General features: G+C 42.4%; 1 protein-coding gene across 1 annotated transcript in view; it reads left to right on the plus strand.

Moving 5' to 3' along the window:
• TMEM178B (transmembrane protein 178B) overlaps positions 1-24,486 on the plus strand; it is a 212,663-nt gene that overhangs the window by 59,129 nt on the left and 129,048 nt on the right. The window contains exon 2 of the mRNA XM_062569937.1: positions 1,520-1,633. Within this exon, the coding sequence (XP_062425921.1) occupies positions 1,520-1,633 (114 nt within the window). The remainder of the gene's footprint in view (positions 1-1,519; positions 1,634-24,486) is intronic.

Below are 24,486 nucleotides of genomic sequence, written 5' to 3' on the forward strand. Positions count from 1 at the left end.
TTGTACTGCACTGACTTTGGAAGATGTTAGCGGACTGGGATGTAACTAATAATTTTGCCTGTTTTCCTTTTTTTTTTTTTTCCCCACACTGAATTGATGGGGTATGATCTAGTTCCTACTAAGTACTATTTTACAAGCTGAAGCAGAAACTTGTATTTCCAGAGGCATCAAAACATTTAATCCCTTGGAGCTGTAGGTATAGGGCTCTTGGCGCTGCCTTTTCAGTTCAGGTTGACAGTAAGTGTTCTCTACCTGCCTCTTGGTATATCACTTTCTCATTCTTATTTATATAGTTCATTGCTTCATTTAATTTATTCTATTGAGTGCATCTCTTAATGTATTTTTAATATATAAAAGCATTCCCAACATAGTTGCTTCTCTGGCCAGTGGTAGCTAGTACCAAACAGTGTGGCCAATCACATTAAGGATGCCTGCTTATTTATTAAAGACCTGATCCAAAGTACCTTAGTATTAATGGAAAAATGACTTTCATAAGCTTTGAATGTGATCCTGACTGCTTAGTGAGCATCTAACGTGGCCAGTGTTAGTGAGGATGCTGGCAAAAGGGATGTAGGAAACCTTACTGTCTTTGCACCAATGGAAGAAAGGTAGCACTCCTCAGGTTTCTGATCAGGTGTAAAACTTTGCTAGCATGAGATTAGTGGAAAGCCTTTGTCTATGCCAAACTGATTCCTTTAAAGGACATTGACTACAGAGATGCCAGGAGATTGGAATTTTTAGGTAGAATTATTGCAGTGGAAGGAAAGTGACTATGAAAAGAGAATGTAATGAAGTGAACAGAAAAACAGAGTAGCAGCATGTGATGCCTTTTTCATAGGATATAGATGAAGTCCTGCCTACAAGGCAAAAATGTTGCCAATTCTAGGCATTCATGTTGCAGGCTGAGGTGTTTTGTTCAGGGATGCCAAAAGAGCCTGCTATGAAAGTGTCTGGGTACCTTAGAGACATGCCATAACCTGTCATGCATGCTTCTGTTTAACTTGCTTCTCTGTGGCACGGCAGGAGGTCTAGAAAATGATTCTTTATAAATATAAATTGTGTCTGCTGTCCTGTGTTTTTCATTACTGAAGGAAAGATCAAAGATGTGTGTTCTGTGCACCTCCTGGAGTGTGGGCGCTGAGATGCATCACTACAGGGCAAAATAGGATGTGAATTTACCACTTCTGTGAGGTATATGCTGGTATGCATGCTGTTAGCTCATAGTCCAGGCAAGAAATGAAAGAAGGGGTGACTTACCATATGTATATCTTGTGGTAGCAGATACTTGGGCAAATATTGTGGAGCCTTTAATGTATCATAAGTTTGTATGAATTTACTGCACATGTAGTTTATGTTTGTGGGTCATAGACAGCATTGACTGTTACAGTGGGTTGACAGAAGGGATTGTTTTGCTCTCAGCCTGTTTCTGGTTGTTAAACCTGTCTGGTTTAAAGTTGGGGAATACATTCTGCCTTGGTTTAATAGCACTTTCTCCTCTCTTGCTTTTTGCCCTTCGCAGGAGCAATTGAGCGGTGCATGTACATCAAGTACCACTACTCCTCAGCGACCATTCCCAAGAACCTCACCTACAACATCACCAAGACAATCCGCCAGGATGAGTGGCATGCCTTGCGTAAGTGTTGCTGGCTTTCTTCTCCTTTGCTCTCATGTGCAGCCTAAGGGAAGTACCCACTAATAGGTGAGAACAGAGGCTTTGGTAGGCAGGCCGCTTACAGCCCTCTTATACCGTTAGTCTTTGTAGCAGATGGACTGATTTACTCTTAGGACCTATGCTTTGGTGCATTTTCACTATTGACTAGAAAGTCTGACAAGGCATGAGAACATGGTGGTGGGGAAGAAGCATTTATATGCACAGATCAGTTTTGAGTTAAATACAAAAATGAACAACAAAATCAATGCCCTATTTCTTAATTCAATAGAATTCGCTGTATTTGAGTGTATTCTCAAGCAGTTCACACTGCTGCTGAGATTCCTGCTTTCAACAGAATTCATTGGGGGCTTTTACTGTAGTGTGTTGTCCTGCCTGCGGCTCCGGAGTAAGAGTGGCATCACTCTCCTTTGAAGATCTAGAAAGAGATGCTGCCCCCTTTAAGGCACAGGGAAGTAGCTTAGCCCTTAGTGATAACTCTAGCTGGTGGTCACCAGCTAGTAGCATTTGCTGAAACAACAAGATCTGACAGGGATGGAGCTGGCTTGATATATGGCTGGCCTTTGAGCTCTTTTTCTCCTTGTGATCTTGGAGCTGGAAAAAGGTTTTCACTAGGAAAATGGAAGAGGTGAGATTTCACAAGGAAAGATGCCACTGCAAGTTCTGTTTGTTACTACACAGTCATGGGGACTGTCAGATATTTTAAAGTCTTCTGTCTCCATATAAGCAATTAACAGCTCTTCAAAGTTGGCAGGAGTTGAGAGATGCTGATTCTGATGCAAAATCTTGAAAGGCAGTAGTGAGAAACTACTGCCCAAACTGTTCATGAGAAACAAGAAAGATCTGTTTCCAGGGCTTGTGGCACACATTCCACTCTTGCTTTGTGACTGTTGCTTTGAAGGGTCTTTTTAAGTTTGGGAGGAGAAGGTGTAATGATGTAGTTGGCATCCTGAATTGGTAAGGTGAGATCTGGATTGAGACTTGGTCATTGGTGATTGTAGGCCTGCCTAGTCAAACCTGCTAAAGTATTAAGGAAGTTCTAGAGGATCTTACTAAAGCGAGAGAACTTTTTGATTATTATTTCTGAAATGTGCTTAAGGGTGTGTGGATAAATATTTGTCAGGTCAAAATTAAAGCATGTAAAAGGAATACTAAGCTTGCAGAAAGCTTATCTCCTGTTAGGATTCATAGGGCAGGAGAAAATCTTTGGCTTATTCTGTTGGCTGTATATCTGTGCTTTGGATCTTACCTTCCCCACTGCTATGAGCAATGTCAACTTTCCTGTACCCATCCTCTGGAAATCTTACTAATTAATGTAGGAATTATTGTCTTGAATTCATCTTTATCTCAGCAATGAGTCAGCTAAAGAGTTATTCTGAGACTGGGTTTGTATTTTCTTACAACTTAATATGGCCTGGCATATTGGCAATTACATTTAGTCCCTTGGTGTGTGCATCCCTCCCTATAAGCGCCAAGTTTGTGGGAGAGTGTGGTGAAGCAGTGGCTGACGGGAGCCTTCAGTAGTGCATTCAGCAGTCTCTGAAGTGGCAGTCTAGACACACTGAGCTCATACATTTACATATCTGATTTGGTCTGAGGTGCTTTTGGGGTGAGGCTGTTTATTTGCTCCCTGGGGAAAGTACACTGGGCGTGTGGGTGTGCATGCATATTTCTGACCCAGACTTTCTTGCTATCTCATGAGTCAGAGGAGTAGGTAGATGTAGATAGAAATGAAGTGTGAATCTGACTATCTCTATAAAGACAGAGAAGGAAACGCAGTTTGCTGAAGTGCTCTCTCTTTTTTTTTTTTTTTTTTTATTGTTCTCCTAGAGCAGGTAGGTGCAGTGATAAGTGCCTGATATATATGGAGTTGGCCACTGGATGATCTGGGGGCTGCTGCATTTGAGAAAAAAATGAATCTGTATGGCTATTTCTGGTGTAGAGTTAAAGGTACTCATGGCTTGCTGTTTTCCTGTAAAACCTCTCAGCTCTGAAAGACGAGGATAATAGCAATCTTTTCAAATTAGTGTTTTGGTTGAAGATGATGTTCTCACTTTAGAAAGCCTTTGGAATAGAGTAGCCAAGGGGTGGGATATGACTCTAAGTCCCTTCAAGACAGTCTCTATAATTTTAGTCTCTGTCTTAACAGCAGGCATGTTTCTGTATTCTCAGACTAGTTTCACCCACTGCTAGTCTTGAGGCAGAACAGTGTTTCCAAGTCAACAAAGCCGTTATTTTTCTCTCAACAATTTCCTGTTTAGGATTTCCCTTTCACCAAGCATTACACAACACCATAAAGAGCCAGGCCCGGGCCTCCTGTCCTGCCATGGGGAATTTCCCAGATCTGTAGTGCGGGAAGGAAACCCCTTGTGTCTTGATGAAAATCTCAGATTTTCAGGCAAATTTCAGAAGGACAGGCAAGGTCCAACTGGAGTGTCTGGTCACACTACTGTAGAAAACACTTGAGGCTGCCCACGCTCTGAAACACTTACACTTCAGCTGAAGCCACTGCTGCCCTTTGACATCTCCTTATTGTAGTGACAGTTGCTTTGCTTCCCTGGTGCAGGGAAGCAAACCATGTGGGACAGGGAAGGCGCGTTACTGCCTCGCTGGTGATCTGGGAGGAGTAGAGGAGGGAGGACTCCAGCAGCATGCGCTTTTTCCAGACTGATAGGCAGGATGGATGCTCCAGCATTTTCTTCCCAACTGCAGGAGTGGGTGAGGGGCAATTAATTTGAGGCTGAGGGACCCCCTGGCACCAGGCAGCTCAGGAAGGAGATGATCCTCTAGCTATGCTGTCGACTGTGCTTGAACAACCTAGGGGAGCGGCTGGACCCAAAGAAATGGTTGGAGCAGACTTGATCGTTTTTGATTTTTATCTTTTTTCATTCTGTTTGACATTTTCAAGATGGACCTTTTGCTCCAAATTGATTGCCTATGGCGGTGAGAGCCAGAGAAATAAGACTTCACTTGCCTGCAATCACTTCCTCTCGACTATCTCCGGTTAAATAGAGATGGAGGGAAGGATGACTGTAGTATTGCTAGCTGCGCCCTGTCAGGAGATAAATGTTCATCTAATTAGATGAAATGAGTGGCTATATGAGCAGGGAGGGGAAGGGAAAGGAGAAGGGACAAAATGCTGTGTCCAACAACTTCTAGCACGAGTAACTGTCTCTTCATGGAAGATACCAGCATAATGATATGCCTGAGTCACTCTGAGTCTACTTACCCTGTCATGTTTCGGCCCCAGCCTTGTGCTCAGTAACCAGGTCCAGAGTTCTGACTTCTGAAAAACTTTGGCACATCACTAATGTTTTTTTAGAAACAGAAATATATATATATATATATATATATATATATATATTTAATAAAAAATTCTAAACAGCTATTTGCATGTGCTGTACCTGTAGGTTCACTGTCAGTGTGCCACAGGCTTTTGTTGGCAAAACATGAGGAAATCATCAGGGGGTTGATATGTGGAATATGGATCCAGCATTAGGAAGGGCAAGACATTTTCAGATGCTGGAGTGAGCACTCCAGTTAAATGCTTCTGCTGTAAGAAAATTTTCCCTAAAAAGGAAGTTATGTTAGATTTCTCTCTTTATACCAGACAATGGCTTCCTGCAGTTGGTGTTTTGTGGTAAAGTATGTGAAAGGCTGTGGTTGCTTCAAAAAGCCATGGTCTCACCAAAACAACACGGGAGGGTACTCTATTCAGTCTGGCCTCTTCCAGATACTAGCTGTATTGCTCTTCAGGGCCACTTTGAGGAGCTGAACATTTAAAGCCTCCATTGTATCTAGCCTACTGCTTTGCTCCTTGCAGCAAAACCCAACATCTTTTGGATTTATGATGTTTTAAGCAGAAAATTTTTAGAATTTTTAGAAATGCAGGAGGGCCATTCCATTTGTTTACAAACAGGCTATTAGACACCCTAGGCTCTGTCTGCAGCTTTTGAGAATTAGCTGTTCTGTGAAGAATACCCACAGTATGGAATGTAGATACATAGGGGGATTTATAAGTGCACTGAAGCCAGCTATGTACATTTCATTGTCTTGCTGGGAGTGTTGGGGGTAGAAGCTTATTTGGGCAAGTAAAACAGTGAAGAGAAGGGAGGAAGGTGAAAAGAGGGATTGTGGAACTTTTTTTCAAAGCAAATTTAGCTTTTTTTCTGTTAACTTCTGTTGTTGAGACCTTATGTGTCCACATTCATTTTTATCATTGAACATATTTGTATTTACTGTGGGACTTCTGTGCATCCATTCCTTGAAAAGCATTTTGACAAAAACAAATTTGCAGATACTACAGGACTCTGCTTTAGCCTGTTGCAGGTGAAGAGCTGCCCTGAGCCTCAGGTTGGGCTGATGCCTGTGGGTCCCTCAGCAATCTTCCTCCCTGATGCTTTTTTTGCAAGTAAAAGGGGAAAGAAGGCTTCTCTGGGATCTTCCCCTGTCCAAGAGAGGTGAAGAAAGTATTCTGGTGTTAAAACCCTGGAAAGGAGCAAGATGCTGATATGTACTCTTGAAGGAGGAGGTCTTTTTTGCTTGTGGAGAACAAATCGACTGCCTTTTCCCTTTCTCCTCCTGCATTGGTAGCTGAAGCAGGACTCATGCTGCATGATGTTTAGAGCCTTTGCCTGCCAGAGCTCTGTGACTTGTGCTGTATCACATGGAAGTCTCCAGATCAGAAGAGGTGAAAAATTCTTCCTCCCCAAAAACTTCTATTTTGCTGACTCACAAAGCCTATCACGCAGGTAGATATGTCTTTAAACCTTCTATTTTTTCTTTCCTCCCTGTATATTACAAACCTGAATTTATTATTAAACTTGGACACAAAAGAGAATCTCCTGTTCACATTTATTCTCCTCCACCTTGCCACTGCCATCTAGGCTTCTGTCCTCCTCGGTGATGGGTGTGGAGCTGCTTTGTGTCCAGGAACATGGAGTGTGTGTTGCATTTGGGCAAAAAGCGATTGGAATTGCTATGGAAACTGATCTCTTCCTGTGCAGCTTGGATGGAAATTCAGTAGCCTGCTTTAAAGAAAACTGTTTTGCAAATAGGTAGCTGATGCTTCTTGATAAATGTTCAGAGTTTTCTGGATTTTGGAAACACTTCTTCTCTGACACTGTGCTATATTTCTTTTCCTGTCTCCTGCCTCCTGCTTTTCCTATGGAATCACAGGTTGTTGGCTTTGAATATAGAACATTGACATGGTGAGCTATATTGTCAAGAGCGGAGGAACCATGATGCTTTGATGTGTTGATTGGAATGATAATATTGTCTTGTCTATTGAAAATTACAATAATTTTGTGTTTGTGGTGCTCTGAAAGCAATTTGCATGGAAAATGAATTGCAAAATCAAGTAATAGCCCGGCAAACTCTGACAGGAAGTGGAAGATTTGTACAAGATGTGGAAAGTGGTAATGTTTTATATAGCATCTTTTATGCTGAAATCTCTATGGATTTTATCAGCCTTAATGGTCCAAACTTTGCAGTGCTCTTCGAGATTGAAGCATTTCTTATCACTAGGCTGCTTCTTCATTTAGGCCTACAAAGCATTCAACTACCTGCTTATAATCACTAAAGCTACTGGGGGAATTGGTAGAAACTCTTTTTGGAGTTCAGCTATGGTACTGATAGAAATGTTAGCAACCATTACTTTGGAGCTGGCAGAGTAATAATGCTTTCCTTTCTATTTTTACGGGTCTCCCAAGCCATCTCAGTTCATGGAACAAGATGCTGAGATTTGCACACAGGCTCAGATTGTAGCTTGACAATGCATTAGTAACACCAGTAGACTCATGGGCTTGATGCTGTCTGCTTTTATAAGTAACAATAAATATTTCATTCTTGTATCTGTATTAATGCTGACCCAAGAGAATTTTTGCCTTTTTTCCCCTCTTCTGGGTACTACTGAAAGCAATGTTTGAAGTAGTCAGCATCCCACTTTCCTTACTCCTTCCTTCTACTGTGTCTCTCTCTTCCCTTGAGACTCCTTCCATTCCTGTTTTCCTCTATAAGAAGAGCTGCTTCATTTTTAATTGGCTACCTTGACCCCCCAGATGGAGGTACACCCTGAAGTGTGACACTCTCCTGCTGATCAGTGCCATTTGGCTGACAATATGATGTCATCCCTTAGTGCATGGGTTATTAAAGCAGACGGAGCAGCCGTCCTGGAGGTTAGTCAGGCAGCAGGTGCTCACATGCCTGGAGGTCTAGTGTTGTTAGATCTCTGTAACATTCATTGTTCCCATAGCTAGTGACCAGGTGGTAGTGACAGATCTTCTCATTCCCTCCCCCTGCATCTCTTCTGTAGGATTTTCTTCATATCCTGCTTATTTCAAGCTAAGTTGTATAAACAATTTTTGGCATCAAAATCTAAGACTTGTTTTGAAATTGGTAAAGGATTTTATTGCCTTCTGCTAGACTTCATCTTAGGATCTGTTGACATGGCAGTGACCTTAGTACCTACGCTAGTGAATAGCTTTCCCAGCTGCATGCTCTCTTTTCTTAGAGAAGTGGGGAAGAATGAAAGGAGGTCAGTAGACCTCCTAGTCTTAAGTTGAGAGGGATATTTGAGTGGGAAATACAGCCAGGATTTGGGAAGGAAGGAGACAAGAACAGGGGAGGCGATGAAACTGGATCTGATCTTGTGAGTTGGTGAGCTAGACAGACTATGATGATGAAACATTTGAGGAGTATGGACTGGGATGATGGACAGGAACAGGTTAGATGGGAAGGAGCACACATGGCCAACCTCTCTGCCACTGCCAATGAATATCTGAAGTGTGTGGGTAGAACTGGAGGCCTTATCCTGCTCCTTCAGCTGTATTCTGCCCCCATTTAATGATCTTTTCAATGTTTAGTTTTTATTGCTTTACTGTGTTGTTGCTGGCCTTTTTGCACAATATGCCACTCCCCATCCAAATAGAATTCTAACTTCCTCATGGGTTTTCTATGACATTTGTCATTGTGTTGAAACGATGCACAGATATTAAATATATTCATCTTCACAATATCCTTCTGAGGTGTGGCATAATTTCCATTTTAGGTCTGGGAATTGATATTCAGTGGGATTTTTGGTGTCCAATTTGAGATGACTATGATTTGGGTTTTACAGTACTTAGCATTAAATAGCCTTTTGCATGTTCAAAGAACAGCTCCCATTGACTTTCACAGCTGCTAAGTGCTGCATGCTCTGTAAATCATACTTCAGATGGTCACCCAACTCAAGCTGGACTGAGAAAATGAGGAAAACATGGTTATGGACTTCTGAAGAGATTTCTTAGAATTGGCCTATCATCACCAAAGACTTCCATGGTTAAATGTAGAGGAAAGTGCTTGTGTGAGAGGGAGGAGGAGCTGTGTGTCAGCTGGCTGTCAATCTCAGCTGCTACAGCTTTTAGCTAGTCTCAGCTGCTACACCTTTTGTGAGAGGTTTGCACAGGTTCTCACCTTTCACACCAACCTTCTCAAAAGAACCCATATTCTCACATCTAATTTTGGCATGCATGACTACAGCCTTCATAATCTTTTGATTTTTTTTGTTTACTTCTGTTTTTTGTTATATTTGAAGGCAGGATTGTATTCACCTTGGCTTGTCTAGCTTTTTAATTCTCTCATTGTGGGAAGAAAGAAGGCATGATTTTGTTTATAGTTGAACAGAGTCTTAGGGCATTTAGGGAGCTGTCTGAGTGCAGGAGAGTTGAGGACCAGCCCTCCTCAACTCCCCCAGGCTTTCCTTTTTTTTTTTTTTTTTTTGGTAAGCATATTAGGTGTCTTTCCTGTTGTGATGTGGAGATGTTGATGTTGACAGATAAAACATACCATCACTAATCACTTCCAGTCATTCAGCCAGTTAAAGTATAGCTTTATTAATATGCATGCGATGCTCTCTCCCTTTTCCTTCTCCCTCTCTTGAGAGGGACGGGGGAGAGATGGGCGTTTTTCCTGTGTCTCTTGACTAATCAAGAATGATGCCTTGTGCATTCTTAGGGTGAGAACACAGGGAAGAACAAACAGGATGATCTGATAGGTCTTTTCTATCTCTGACTTTCATAATTTTTGATTTATATTCCAAGTTAATGCCTAGTTTATGATTTATACCTTGTTTGTTTATATCCCTGTCTGATGCCCCTCCCCACACTGTTAGCAAGATGAAAGCCATCCAGTTAAATATTTCAAGGTGATTACATGCTACATACCACACACGGGTTACTAATGAGAAGTAAGTACTTCCTTGCTTTGGTGCAAGAAAGACCTAAGTGGAACATTTTGGAAATGAGATTATCGTGATTTGTTCAGAAAGCCATGCACCAGCCACAAGGGAACATCACAGCAGCCAGCATGAGATAGATGCCAACAAATGTTGACTCAAACAGCCTGGCTTTGACCCTAACAAAAGCTTCAGGCTGAAACATGTAGATGTGTTTTATGTTGATAGCTACTAGGCAGCAGTTGCCATTTTAATTAATGTTTGGTAGTGATGCTTGTTATACATTGAAATACACAATAAACACAAGCCTTGTGCACTGCGACATCTTCCTGCTTTGAAAAGGTCTAAAATGTGTGAATATTAATATGTGGAAAGTGTGATGCAGCTTTACATGCTTGGATTCTTCTTATAGTGTTAGCTGAGCCCTGATAATTTTCCTCATGTAACCGCTCTTATCTGGGAGCCACGTTGTCAGAGCTGAACGTAGTTCTGGCCCGGGAAGACTGGATGAAACTGTGAGGGAACTGTCTTGGGGCCCATCCCAAGACTCCTTAATTGGCTGAGTGAATCACAGTTTAGCTGTTCAAATTATTCCCTGCCCACCTCTGGAACTGATTGTGCCGTTGGCAAGGGAATAGAAAATCAGGAATATGAATCAACTGTAGGTATCTCCTGTGGGACTTCAGAGTTCAGTATCTCAAATCTCATTTGACTGCCCTGGATGTAGGTTATTCTTAATGGAGCTTGAGCCTGTGTGTCCCTCTGCATCACTAGAATTATGACAGCTAATCTGAGTCTCTCTATCAGAATTGATGGATATCTTTATCATAAATGCGTAATCTTTATCATCTCTGCTTCCATCTACTTTGTCTCTGTCTAGGTTGCCCTTTGTGTTCCTGTTTATCTTCTTAATTTCCCAAACTTGATTCTCACCCAGATATTCTGAGAGAAAGGAATCAATGGAAGAATATCACTTACTGACATAAGAGGGACTTCTCTGCTATACATAACTAAGGCTGTAAATAATTCAATAGGGTCCCCATCTTCTCTTTCCTCCCATAAGGTTGGGTTTATTAAAATTTTATGGGAGGGGACAGGGAGGTGGCTGAATTACTGTTTTTTCATCTGATACAATCTTTAGCAATGCATTAGCTCTTTATTAGCTCTTCTTCACTCATCATCATAAGAATGTACTAAATCAATCTTCCATGTGGAATCTGTTCTGTATTAAGTTACATCATGCTCAAATAGGCAATTGTACTACCATTTCTTAACTCTCTCAGCCAATTGTGTTGCCATGGCAGGGGGGAAATATCAACTGCCAATGCATTGTTTAATCTTTCCTGCAATATTGGGAGAAAGTGAGTAGTGGCATGAGTCCAAATACACAAAGATACAAATCAGAAGGGAGAAATAGGCTGGGGACTAAGAGTTTGGCTCTGCTTTATATTTATACCAGAATAATAATTCTACTGGAACAAGAATAGACATTCTGAGATAAAAATATGAAATCTGCATCTGGGTATAAAATACTCCATGGAATTTTCAGAAAAAGAACTCTTTGAGATTTTAGATATTTTGATATTTAGGTCATAAATCAGTAAAAATGAACAAATTCCAGAACTGCATGTGTTTCTGGGGTTAATGCTGCTGATAGCTGGTGGAGAGCACGTTCTGTCCCAGCATCTTGAAACACTTTGACAATGTGTTTCACTCAGTACCCTTCTGACAAAGAGGGTGCAGAGAGAGGAACGCAGCCCAAGTACACCCATTTTATATGCAGAAAAAGAGATACAGAGAAGTTAATTGACCTGCCAAATGTCATGCAGAGAATGAGTGGGAGAGCCAGAAACAGAACTCTGGTCTTTGGACTCCCACCGCTGTAAGTGCTAGACAATGCTGTCTCCTGTAGTGCCAGAGATTATGCAGCATATCTTCTAGAAAATACTATTGCAAAATCCTTTGTCAAAGATAACATTTTTTTCTAAAGATATTAAGGAAAAAATGTGCAAGCAAAGGGTTACTGGCCAAAACCCAGAATCCATTACCTACATTAGTGGTGATTTTCTCCTAGAAATAATGGCCAAAACTTCAAAGACTCATAGAGAATTAAGGTATACAAAGTGGGGGTTCTTCTACAGCCTTCTGAAAACAAGATCTTATAAGATGTCTGTGGGTGAGCATCTAAAATCAATCATTTCAAAAATTATCTCCCTTACAATGTGTATAGGTGCTGATGGATTTTCTACCACATATGAATTAGACTCTAAACCAGTGTCCTCACTGATTGTCATGACAACTGATTCTCCGAGCAAGAATAACATACTTGTACTCAGTTACCTGCAAGGAATCTGCACTGTCATTTTATTTGAAAAGTAATCAAATGAGTACATTTTGAGAAATAATACTTATCAGGCCTATTATATAGCCATAAAATTGGGAAAAGAAAAGCACATAGTGGAAAACTGAAGGAACATAATTTCAAAATGGTCATCTTGATACAGCCTAGGGAGCATGAAGGCATTAGAGAACCTGTCCTGGACAGCAAGTCCTTCCTAGCCAGCAGACTTGCCACAGCCAGCTCTGCATGTACTCCAGAGCAGCAGGGGTAAGGAACTAATTAAGTGATGGTCCTAGTCCTGCATCTTCATTACTAGCTGTGAACTGTCCACTGCTGGTATATGTTAGAGCTACCCTTGATTTACTCTAACCTGGTTTGAGCTGGTCTTTGGCTCATTTTAGGGATATCTGCATCTCCCACTGAGTTCAACATATTGGGACCTACATGCTGGCTATTTTTGATGTATTTTGTTGTCGTTTATGTCTTTGTATGAAAGCAGAATTTTTATTCCCTAAACAGCCCTTATTTCCTATGCTTAACCCTCCACTGCAGCACAAGCCCTCTGTACTGACTTCACAATTTGAAGTGGAAAAGTCTGGCATCACTTCTGAGAAGGACCAGATGATTTTTCATCGGAAAGGAGATGGATGGGTTTTTTTTTTAAGAAGGAAAAATTTTGTCTGTAACATGGAACAGGGACTGAGAAATGCAAAAGTTACTTGATGTACAATAGGGTTACTTCTCAGAATTGTCCTCCCAAGGTTTTTTGGGAGGCATCAGTGGCTCTGTAGAGAGCTAAAGTGACATCTCTGTTAGGTGAAGCTCTTTGATGGTGCAAGGATAGCACAGGTGCTCTGAATATCTGTGTGACATCTGTGCAAAAAGGTTAAATTACCTTTTCTCTCTCTCCTGCTCCTAGTTCATAGGATTCTGTGATTAATAGTTCTGGCCTTGGCTTTCCATGGGAAGGAATTCCCTATGCAAGTAGGAGAACAGAATTTCAGAGGTAATGGATCCCTGTCTCACTGTAGTCAAATGACACAAAGTGTAATAATTCAATCCTGCTTTTTATCACCTTTAGGGGAGACTAGGTATTTCACTGACCAGAAAAGAGAAAATTTACTATCAGCTTACTGGTTTTATGAGGAATTTCTTGTGATGCTTTTCTCACAGTGTAGGACAGTTGATCCATTGCTGTATCAAGACAATGCTAAGATGACATCTTTAGCTTCTAGAGCAGAGGTTTGGGAGTTAGCATGTTAAGAAAAATCACATGTGGAGCAGGAGAAATATTCAGAAGAGGGTACAGTGGATGCCCTGGTAGGGTCCAAGACCTACCATAATGGTTGGAAGGTCACAAACCTGGTGGTACAGCCCCTAGGAAAGAAATACATCAATTGAAGGAGATCCACTTGGGGGAGAGGGAGGAGGGACAAGGGGAGCTAATCTGCAGATGGTAATTGCCAGTAAGAATTGTACAAAGTTGGCAGAAGGAGCTTCAGTCAAAGACAACGTAGGTAGGATGCTGATCTGGCCCAGGTTATCAGTAGAAGGCTCTGGCACAGCAGTCTTGCTGGGGTGGGGAGGAACTGGTTTGGGGCAGAATGCCAGCTGTGTTGTGACAGCTGCATTCCTCATTTTCTGATGTTGATAGGGAAAGATGTCTTGTGGGTGGCTCTTTGGTGGTATGGCTGGCAGCTGGAGGAATATTGCTGCTTTCCAAGTCTTTCAGTCCTGTACTGTAAGCAAGAGCAGAAAAAATAACACTCCCAGCCATAGGAATAAGAATCCTGCAGCCTTGGGAAGAGAGCAGTAAGTGAAAAGAGGAACTCTGTATATGACTGTGATGTTTTGGAGGATGCAATGGGATAAGATTTTAGTGGCATCTTAAGAATATGAATAAGGAAACTAGTGATGTATGTATGTACCTGGGAAGAATCAAAGAGAGAACAGAGAATCATGGAAAAAGCTGCTGGGGGAAAATCAAAATGTGATACCTAGATGCTTTTTGATGTAGAGAGAACCCCTCTCCTCTGTTTATTGTGTATCAGTACAGATGCATTAGATTCATGTGGATATCAAACAAATTCCTGACACTGCTGGCACCGCTGAGACAATAACCAGAAGCTATTGCCTCTGTCACTTCCCTCTTGCAGTGAAGTCGAATAGAGAACGAGGCTGGCATGCGTTTGCCAGCACTCACTCATTACTTTTCTTTAATTTACTTTTCAGTCTGTGTGTGTCAAGCTCTTGGCACAACCCCGATAAGTGACAGAAAAGGTTGAGCAAACAAAGCGAGCCTTTCTATGGATCAATGAAGATCAATCTCTTCATTTTGACAGAACTGCAAGACAAAACCAGCAATTAAAAGTACGTTTGATGCCAATGGTTAGTGGACAGCTCCCAAAACCGGGGCACATGTAGGAGACTTTTTGCTGGAGATTCATTTGTACCAACCTCATCAGAGGGGTGATGTTAGCACAGGCTCTGGTGTCATGCAAAGGGTAGTTGTGCCTCGAGGCAAATGCATGAGGATCCTGGCTAGGCTATTTCACTAGGGCTGTTTGTTGTTTTGCTACAGTCTGCTGCACTGCCATACGGGTTAGGGTGTATGTCTGCCGTACATCGCAGCATCTGGGGCAATGTTTTAGGGAGGCACGAAGAGGATGCAACTAGACTTTTGTGCTAGTCAGCATTTGGCACTCTGATTTGTACCAGAGCATGAGGGGATCGCACATCTGATGCATGGATTGCTATAGAAGTCTGGAAATGGGGCAATTTGCTGTTGTATTATGCAGTCATCTGGGTGGGCCACAGCTCTATGAGTGCACCATACCCTAAAAGAACCTTACATATGAGGCACAGCTTCAAGGCAACAAGAACAAGACTGCATGCGAGGTTTGCAGGGCTGTTTCACGACTGTGTGCAAGTGCTGTGTGCTGGAAGATTTCCTTGCTTTTGCATCCAAGTATCAAAACATAAGTCTTAGTGAACTGATTTTTAGTAGTGTGCCACTGCACAGTAATGACAGGAAAGTAGTTATCCTGATGGGTTCACTGACTGCTTAGCACACCAAGTTATAAAGACCCACAGTTGTAGGCACTGGTCTATTGAGCTGCTGCATAAACCTATCTATATATGAATGCCTGGGAAAGATAGCAGGTGGCACATGAGAGTAAGCAGCCTCCTGGGAATATTACTGCTAGGAAATATCAATAACAGGTGCTTGACTCTTTTTCTTTTCATGGAGGAGTGAGAAACTGCTCTTCAGTTGCCCTGAATTCAATGTGGTATTTTGTTTCTTTAGCTACAAAGCTGGTATCATCAATAAGCGTAAATGAGACTCGACTGGATGTGACCGTTCTGGTGGGACTCTGGTGTGAATGAACAGACACTAGGAGCAGAACACTGGCTCCTGCAATAAGATGAGTTTGCTCTTTACTAAAAACAAACAAAAAAGTGTTGCTTGTGAAAGCAAGAGACTTGACAGCACTGGCTAAAACCAGGTGTACTGCAGGCAAATACTGGGCAGTTTTCCCAGTTACAGCCCCACCAGTGTGCTTAATGACTGTGTACAAACTGTTGTTCTAGCAATAGCTGGTCCCTTGTTGGTGTGGTGCAATCCCTTGTCTCTAGTCAGCTTTGCCACTAGATGTCAAGCCTTCCCCTGTGGAACTGCCCTGCTTTTTCTAAAACACAGTGCAACCCTGGCTGCTGACATGTGCCTGTGTTTCCAAGAGCTACCAGGTGCGTCAGGACTGCATTGGTTCGGTGTTACGTGCTAGTGGAGGATGTCAGACCTAGCAAACTAGTGTCCATTTGTAAGATACAAGTTCAACTTGTGGCCCCAATCTTTAGGATTGACTCTAGTCAACCACTAGTGTGAGGCAAAAAGCAGCTGTGATGCATTTGTGCTTAAAACCCTATAGTAGTTCGGCACTGGTGACCACAATGCCTCCTACAGAAGTGTAGTAACAGGGCCCTACAGGAATGGCCCCAAGAACCGGTTGCACCAGTGGACTTTGCATGCAAGAGCCATCTGGCGGGACCAGTCAGCTTTCACTCAGCTGTGAAGCACCAGGTATGGAGTAGGCATAGGGTCAGCGACTTCAGCTTCCTGTAGCCCAGACTTGCCTGAGGAGAGGCTGCTGGTGCTGTGGTGGTGCAGAGGGGCTGGCTGACTGGCCTCCAGCCTCTAGAAATGAGAGACAGAGGCCTCGGAGCCAGCAGTGTTTAAGTCCCTGCATCTCTAGTCATGCTCCTCTGCATGTTGTCTTGGGGGTTTACCATGTAGAAACCAGTGCCAGGAAGAGGTGGTTGTGCTGAATGGAGGAAGGGAAGAAAAGGGCTGTGAAAAGGGAGGTCTAGGGGCATACGGAGCAACATTACATGGAAGCCACAGGAGGTGGCAAGTTCTCACTGTTGCTCGAAGCACGCCAAAATTTTCAGCATCTCGGGGCAAATTGACAAGCCCCAAGCCGCCAGGCCCGCCTTTGCTGGCGTGGCTGTCCTGCTCTGCCACGGCCGCGCCGCATTGATTGCTTCTCCTCCCTCTTCAGGGAAATGGCGAAGGCTGGGCTGGGGGAAAGGCGCCAGCAAGCAAACAGAATAGAGAAAATTTGATGTTGAATGTATTCATCACCCTCTATTCTAGGGTCAGTTGCTGTTGTTTTATATATATTTAATGGAATGTTATTTTTAGGCTTCCAAATCCATATATGGAAATTATTTTCAAGTGTTCCAGCTTTCATCCTGTATTTAAAAAAAAAAAAACCCTCATCTTGATAGCACATTTACTGCATTATTTTTGTGATTTCTTTTGTCCTTTCTTCCTCCTTCTTCAAAAGTATTATTCTCTTTTGGCTGATGTTACTGGAGAGGCAACAAAAAAGAACTATTTAATGTTTTAACTTGTTGCTTTAGAGCTCTGTTGTGGAGTCACGGGGGAAGTGCTGGTGGCTTAAGAAGAGGCTTAGCAGGCAGCCCACCCACTTCCTTGTGATTTCCCTTCAAAGAAGGGCCCGACAAAGAGGAGTTGTTCTGCTGCGGATTCACCGTGTTCAAAGCGAGTGCCCTACAGATACAACTGTGTGATTAATCCTCAGAACTGGCACGCAAAGCTTACGCTGTGCCAGTGCTGCTAATGTTAATGGGAGTCAGGCAGCTTACTCCCAGTACGCTGCTTTAAGCAGTAATAACTTACCTGGAGAAGTTTTGAGGTAAAAGAAAGGGTAGTTGCTTACTAATTGTTTTGTAAATCCTGTTGGCTATGGTGGTGGTGCTGCTCTTGTAAATCATGACATTTTGGTGGGCTTGCTGGGCCTTGAAATGAGAGGCAGGATGGTCGTTTTTCCATGTGCGTGAACACCACTGTGCCAAGAGCAGGTGCATATACTGCAATTCCAGGCTATATTTATGAAGAAGAGACAAAAACCTGATATGCATGTTTTACACCCTCTGTTGCACAGGCAAAATTAGTGGCTGTTGAAAAATACACGACCTTTAGGCAATAATCTGAAAGCATCCTGAGGAAACTGCCGTCTTAGCTCTGACAGAAAGCAAACCTGTATCTGGAGCATGGTTTTGACCTCAGAGATTTTTACTTATAAAACCACGTGCTTTTTCAGAAGGGAAATTGAAATGACGTTTTCTAGGATGCCTGACACAAAGCATCCTTTAAGGGGCTCAGTGGTCAGCGGGAGAGGGCTCAGTATGCTCAGCAGTGTGGGTGAGGGTGTCAGCCCCTGGCTCTTGGTATCTTGGCTATGCTTCCTTGTATAGGAACGTGTCTGGCAAAAGGGTCCCTCTGGCAGATTTCACTGCATTTGTTATTTCCGTTATAGTTAGACCTGAGAATTCATAGTGAAGATCAACAGATGAGGGAACTTTGGCCAAATAGGAATCAACTCAGAAAAAGCTGTGCTCAAAATTTTGCTGCAATATTGGGTATCTTTTGTTGTGTTATAGTGCTCCAAAGCCAGGAAAATTATAATAGCAGTTACCATCGTGTTGGTTTCTAAAAGCACTTAGGTAACTTAGGACCCCAAACGACCTAAAAATCACTGAAGCTAATCTGGAAAATGGCATACTTAGTTTCCAGAGTGGAAGAACCAGCATAAAAATGAATGGATGCAAACTATCTTGGTTGATGCTGCTGCAAATTGGTTTTGGGAGAGCTGTGACAAATGGTAGCTGAAGTCTCAGGAACTTCTGAATGTTAAGTTTCTCTTTTGAGATTTCTAGTCACAATCACTGCTGTGTCTGTAGCTAATATTATAAAACATGAAATTGCTTCGGGAATGGTCCTTCTTGAAATAATGATCTCGCAGCACTATCTTGCTTGAGTAGCAATGTGGGGAGAGGGTCATTCTCCAGCTAGACTTCCTTTCCCCTCCCACCTTCCAATAAATATTATGAATTATATTGTCTTCACTTTTCCCATTGTTCTTTCTTCCCAAATACATTATATTCTTTCTCACTTGAAAATACCCAGTAATCCGTAAGCATATCCTTGTTGTTTCTGTTTATAACCAAAGGATGGCTTTCCCAGTTGATTTCTTATTTTGCCTCATGTTTTTAATAGCTGTGGGGGGCTGGTGGCAGTTATCCCTTGAGAGATTTTTTAGTTGTTTAAAGAGTGGGATCTCAGATGTGTGGATTCATTTCTCTGCCTTCTAGCTCTGGTGGTGGCTGAAGAGAAGAGATTGAGGTTTCTTTGGTCTGTGAGAGGTGACTTCTCAGCAGGACGAATGGGAGGAGAGCTCCAGGTTGATTACCAGTATTCGTGCCTTTTAACTGCAGGCTGGATCTGGGCAGACAACATTCAGCTACAGGCACATCATCCCCTCATTTGCTTGCTGCGGTATCTCAGAGGGATGCGATGTGAGCCCTGAGTGGGAGGCGGAGGGCATGGAAGCAACATCCCCTGGCAGCAGCTCCTGCTGGAGCACCATGACTGCGATCTTGACTCTGAGTGTAGAAGGGCCAGCGAACAGAGATCATGAATACTTTGAACTGGGCTGTGGGACATGCTTCTGTCCCTTTTCTCAATTTTTAGCCCTGAAACATAACCTTTTCCAGACCAGCGTGATTCCAGGCATAGGCCTGTTCGAGAATTTTGTTGTCAGCCCTCACTGATAGCTCCAAATGGAACAGAGTTTCACTGTAGGCAAAGTCTTGTTTATTCGGTCAACGTAGGCTTTACCATACTGCTGAATTTACATGTGTGTTTTCAGGCCCAGGTTGGATGTATGACAGTATTGCCATTAAGGCACTCATTATTGTATAAAAAGGTAGTTCTTAAATTCCCTTATGTGGGGGAGAACGTTAGTGAAATCTGGTATAATTCAGAATTTTAAGATGATGATGACCTTATTTTCAGAGCTCCCAATAGACTAAACAAAAAAAAAAAAAAAAAAAACACAGTAAAAAGTAAAAAACCCCACTTGTCTTTCAGGTGAAGACTGAAGATTAGAATTACACAAAATAGAGTGTATACAGAATGAGTTGATTTTGGAGTTCATATGTGTAGAAGAGAACTGTACTCATATGCTGTCCCTTTCTCTCTTCCACTGTAGCTTAAGCTAGGACTGAGAGTTTGTTTTTTTCCATTATTGGCTTCTAACCCATAGCAATTAAAGAAACAAACAGCTTCCTTCATAAAATGCAGATAACTCCGTAATAGGATTTAGAAGTTACCAAGGAAAAGTCACAACAACCAGACAGTAAAATCCTTCTTTAAACAGTCATTCTGAATCCATCCTATAAATAGTCAATGGGGCTATTAAATTCTCATACAGCTTTCCTTCAGCCGTGTTCCTGTGCTTGCTTTAGCTTCAGCCTAGTATCTCCAATGCTCGGGTATCTGTGTGTGTGTGTGTGTATATATATATATATATATAATATATTTTATTGAACATGATGTTCTGAGAGAGACTCAGTTATGAAATTGCTGCTGGAAAGGTAGTAAATAAGTCAGTTCTTGCAAACGCTATATTTTATGTGAATGAAGCATCTCTGTGCACCTGATCTTTGCTCCTTCTTTTTTCCTTATGTCATCTTTCCATATCCGTAGGGTCTGTAGGAGGATGGACTAGTGCCTTGCCAGGAAGGAAAGCCCTGCTGTCTACAGGCTGAGGCTCTTCCCAGAAGGTGCTAACAGCTCGCATGCCAGCATCAGCCCTGGGGCATCCCCACGAGGCAGCGAGTGCTTCGTGGTGGTGGCCGTGGCCTCCGCTTGCTTTCCGCTCGAGCTCCTGAGCTAACTCAATGCAGCTCGCTTTTTCACCAGTTTAATTGCAAGGCAAATTTGTGAGCAGGGTATTATGCTGCATGTTCGTTCTTACCCGGGATGGCTCAGGCCTTTCCCGTGCTCCTTCGCGGGCTTTGACAGCACGGCGCTGGCTGTAGAGCAGCTGAAAGTCCAGCACTGCAGTGTCATGACACCCTATGAAGCGGATGGTAAAGCCAGGCATGACTGGAATTTGAATATCTTACAAATTATTTCTTGGGCAGGAAAATTTGTCCAAGTTCATGAACCTCTATTGTAAAGGCGTATTAACTGTAGGGAGAGCTTTTGATGCATGCTTCCCCCAGGTCCAACAATATGGTTATCTACAAGATGAAATTAAACTTTTTAGTGTTTTGATGTCATTTCCTTAGTTTTGTACTAGTTTTACTACAAGGGTACCTTGGCTACATTCTACTCACAAAAGAAAATAATAACTAGCTATTTATTATTCTAGTTGGATCACTTACAGAATAAAATTCAGACACAGCTGTCATACAGTTCTAATATCTGAGGAATATCAGCATTATGAACTGAATGTTATTAGCATATTTATTAACAGCAGTGTGCAGACAATTCATTCTTTATGTGCTTATACCTCTGTTTTGATGTAGTTAATATTGAAAAGATCTTGTATTTTTCAGATTATGTTAAAAATATTGATGACCAAGATTGAGTTAGCATGCTGTTGCTGTGCGCGGTGTATCACCTTGCACTCCCTTAGGGCCAAATTTAAGATTTTATTTCTTTAATATCCTTTAAATATGTGGCAAGGCAGATATTCTCAGCTAGTATTGATTATTGCTGTTGATTCTTGCAAATTTCAAAGGTGCTACATTAAATGATGTAAAATGTAAATCTTAACTTGTAAATGCTGATATCAGCAAATCATTTTTCACCTTCATATTTTCAATAACACAAATATACTCCCTAGTACAAAACAAATGACATGCACTGTGCTTTATAAATCTGTGTCACGAGCAAATTGTTTTCATAATTGTTGTGGGTTTTATTCAATGCTAGAATTAAGACATAATGGCACAAGCTACGCAAATACCTGTGATTCCAGCTGTGACTTCTCACCAGCAACTGAGACTACTTCAGGCAGTAGCAGAACCAAATTAATGAGTAAATGTGCTGATTTAGCACATCTTTGGGAAGCCCTCGGTAGCAGAGAGCTGATGGATCTCTGGTCAGAAAAAGCTGTGTTTCCCGTGGATTCTCTGTGGTTGCACCCCGCTCTCTCCAAATAGTCTTGTTGTGTTTGGTTAGTGGTGCTGCCCAGGGTGCAGTGCCACTCACTTATTGATCAAGAGTATCTTAATGACGTGGTTCAATAAATGCTGCATTGGGATCTTGGCAGGGAAGCCTTTGCAGCATGAACACAGCTTTCAAGGAAGCTTCTGCTTCCTGAGTTATCGTTCTCTGTGGAGAAGCAGAGCAAGCCACATTGTGCCTGATCAAAAGGGTACAAGAGAGAAGTTTCTGTGGCTGATCTAATTTCCATGGTAATTATTTCCTATCTCTACCATCTTAAATGGCTCTTTTATACCAGAAGGGAAAAAGGAGGGGGGGATGCTCCCCACTGGGTTAGACAGAATGTAGACCCTCCAGTCATAAAGACTATGTCTGCCCCAGAGATTTCACTCATGGAAGATGGTGAGGAGGAAGGATGTGTCAGAGTTGGCAGGATTTTGAGGACCATTCTCAGTGCTCCACTGAGCTCATGTACAAGTTAAAATTTTATGCTACTAAAGTTTATTTTGGATTTAAAAAGCGTGTTAGGTCTCATTTTCTAACCACTCATTTTATTTGTGGTCATATTAGATGAGACTCAGCCTTGAAGAAAGCAGGTGCAATAGAAGCTAGTTGGCCCATTTCATACAATATCACATCTGCCCAGGGAACTAGAGTCATGCTGTGGATAGAAGGAAAGAGATGGGGCAGTATATGTATGCATTTGAGACTGTTAGCTACAGCCCTGCAGGGAACAGTCAGAAGTTTTCTTGGCTGGTTCATTATCCTGGAGGAGGAGAATTGATATTTACTAGACTTTGCACTGGGGAACTCCTTAGCTAATTGCTGTTAACTTAATTATTGGACTTTTTGTTAACTCTTTCATAACTGAAGACAATTTCTTTTTAGATTAAAAAATATCTATGAAGAATTAATGAGTGTAGGAAGCAATAGCTCTTAGGCAGGAAATGCCCAAAGGAATAACTTGTATAAAAGGGGCTCCTTCAGGACACTTGGTTTAAACAGATTTCTTGCACACTATCAAAAGTATTTTATTTTGAATTAGTGAAATGATTGGAGACAAATTTAGAAGTATAGCTCCTTATCCATAGAGAGCAGTTGAAGTCCAGTAGTGGAAGGGTTGGAAAATTCTGAAGAACAGTCTAGCTGAGGCCATTTCTAGTCAATCATGGCAGAAATTTTTAGGTCCAGTCTCAGTGGTTCTGGGCGCAGAGTGGTATTACCCCTGTCCCAGTGACAGAAGCACTAGAGTATCTGATTAAACTCTTCACTCTCCAGTGAGAAGTACCACAGATCCCTGTAGTATAATGTCCTTTAAGCCCTTAAGCCTCTGCCACCCCCAGTATAAGGGTTCTGCCAGCAGGACTCTGTAGCAAGACCCAGGCTTTACAGTTTCAGTCCTTGGTGCTGTGCTCATCACAGTAGTGTTGCTGGCATTTTGCTGCTCAAGCTACAACTCCATGCTCTAGCTTTTCCCTCCATGTGATGCGATGGCCTGAATTGAAATGTAGCTACTGTAGCACTGAAAAACTGAGATAGTCAATGCAACTGGATAGCCTGTGAATTTGATCGTATCTGTGATTTTCACGGCATTTACGCTGGCGCCTTGCACGTTTTCACTACGCCTTCGCAAGGATTAGATGTGTGCCTTAACGTTGGTTACACCAATGCTGTTAGGGGGATTGCAACACCACGGAGCCGCTCGCCCTGGCCTCTGCGGAGAGCGCCGAGCGGTCTCGTCTCTTTCTGTGAGCCCCCAACCTTTTCACGCAACTACTGACGCAGCTGGCACCTCGCGGCAGTCGCGGAAGGGAGGCCAGGAGCTGAATTAATCATGAGACCGTGCTGGTCTCAGCCCGTCAGGTAATCTCCCTCCCGGTCGCAGCGGAGGTGCCTGCCTTCTCATTTTAACTGTGCTTGGAAGCTGTCGCTTCCCGAGCTGTTTCTGCGGTGTGCGTAAACTGGGGACTTCAGTATGGCAAATTTTCAGCTGCGCTAAACTTCACAAACAGCGGTCGCTTGACAGCGTTATTCAGCATCATCCTGTTCTTTTTGCAGGTGTTTATAGCGCTGGGAAGAGCTTATCCTTGTTCTGCTGGCTCGTGGAAGGAAGTGACTCTGCTGCCTTCAAATAAAAGCAGCGAAAGGGATTAGGGGATGAGATGACTTTGCTCGGGAAAGGAAGCCCTGAAGCTGGTTCTGACTGAAGAGGGTTCTTGAGCCTCCCCCTGAAGTGCAGAGGACAGCCTTGAGCTGAGCTGCACTTAACTTGTTTTTGAGTATTTTTCTAATAGAAGCAGGTTCCAGGAGGGGAGACTGAGTTTTGATTACATAGTTGGTGTTTCAGAGCAGGACAGGAAATATAATTGGTTATTAAAAAAAAAAAAAAGTGCCATCTGAGTGCAACTTCAGTAGGCTGGAATAGGGGTATGTGAAGGCTGGTATGCGAGAGTGAGAATTTTTCAGATACTCTGCTTTTTAATCCTCTTAAAATTTGATTGATTAGTGCGAACAGGTTTGAGCATGTGTATGTCACATATATTGGAGCTGGCCTACGAGTGCTCATATGCAGGATCCTGAAACGGCTGTACTCGTTGAGGCTTTTAAAATAATGGGCAGTCAGTAGTATCGAAAGAACTACTTCAAAGCTGAAAAGAGTCATGATATGAAGGCATCAGCCATCTTTTCATTTGTCTGCAACTAGAAAGCATGTCATCTGT

The sequence above is a fragment of the Rhea pennata genome, chromosome 1 (assembly GCF_028389875.1).
Source record: "Rhea pennata isolate bPtePen1 chromosome 1, bPtePen1.pri, whole genome shotgun sequence".
In the NCBI taxonomy this organism is placed as follows: domain Eukaryota; kingdom Metazoa; phylum Chordata; class Aves; order Rheiformes; family Rheidae; genus Rhea; species Rhea pennata.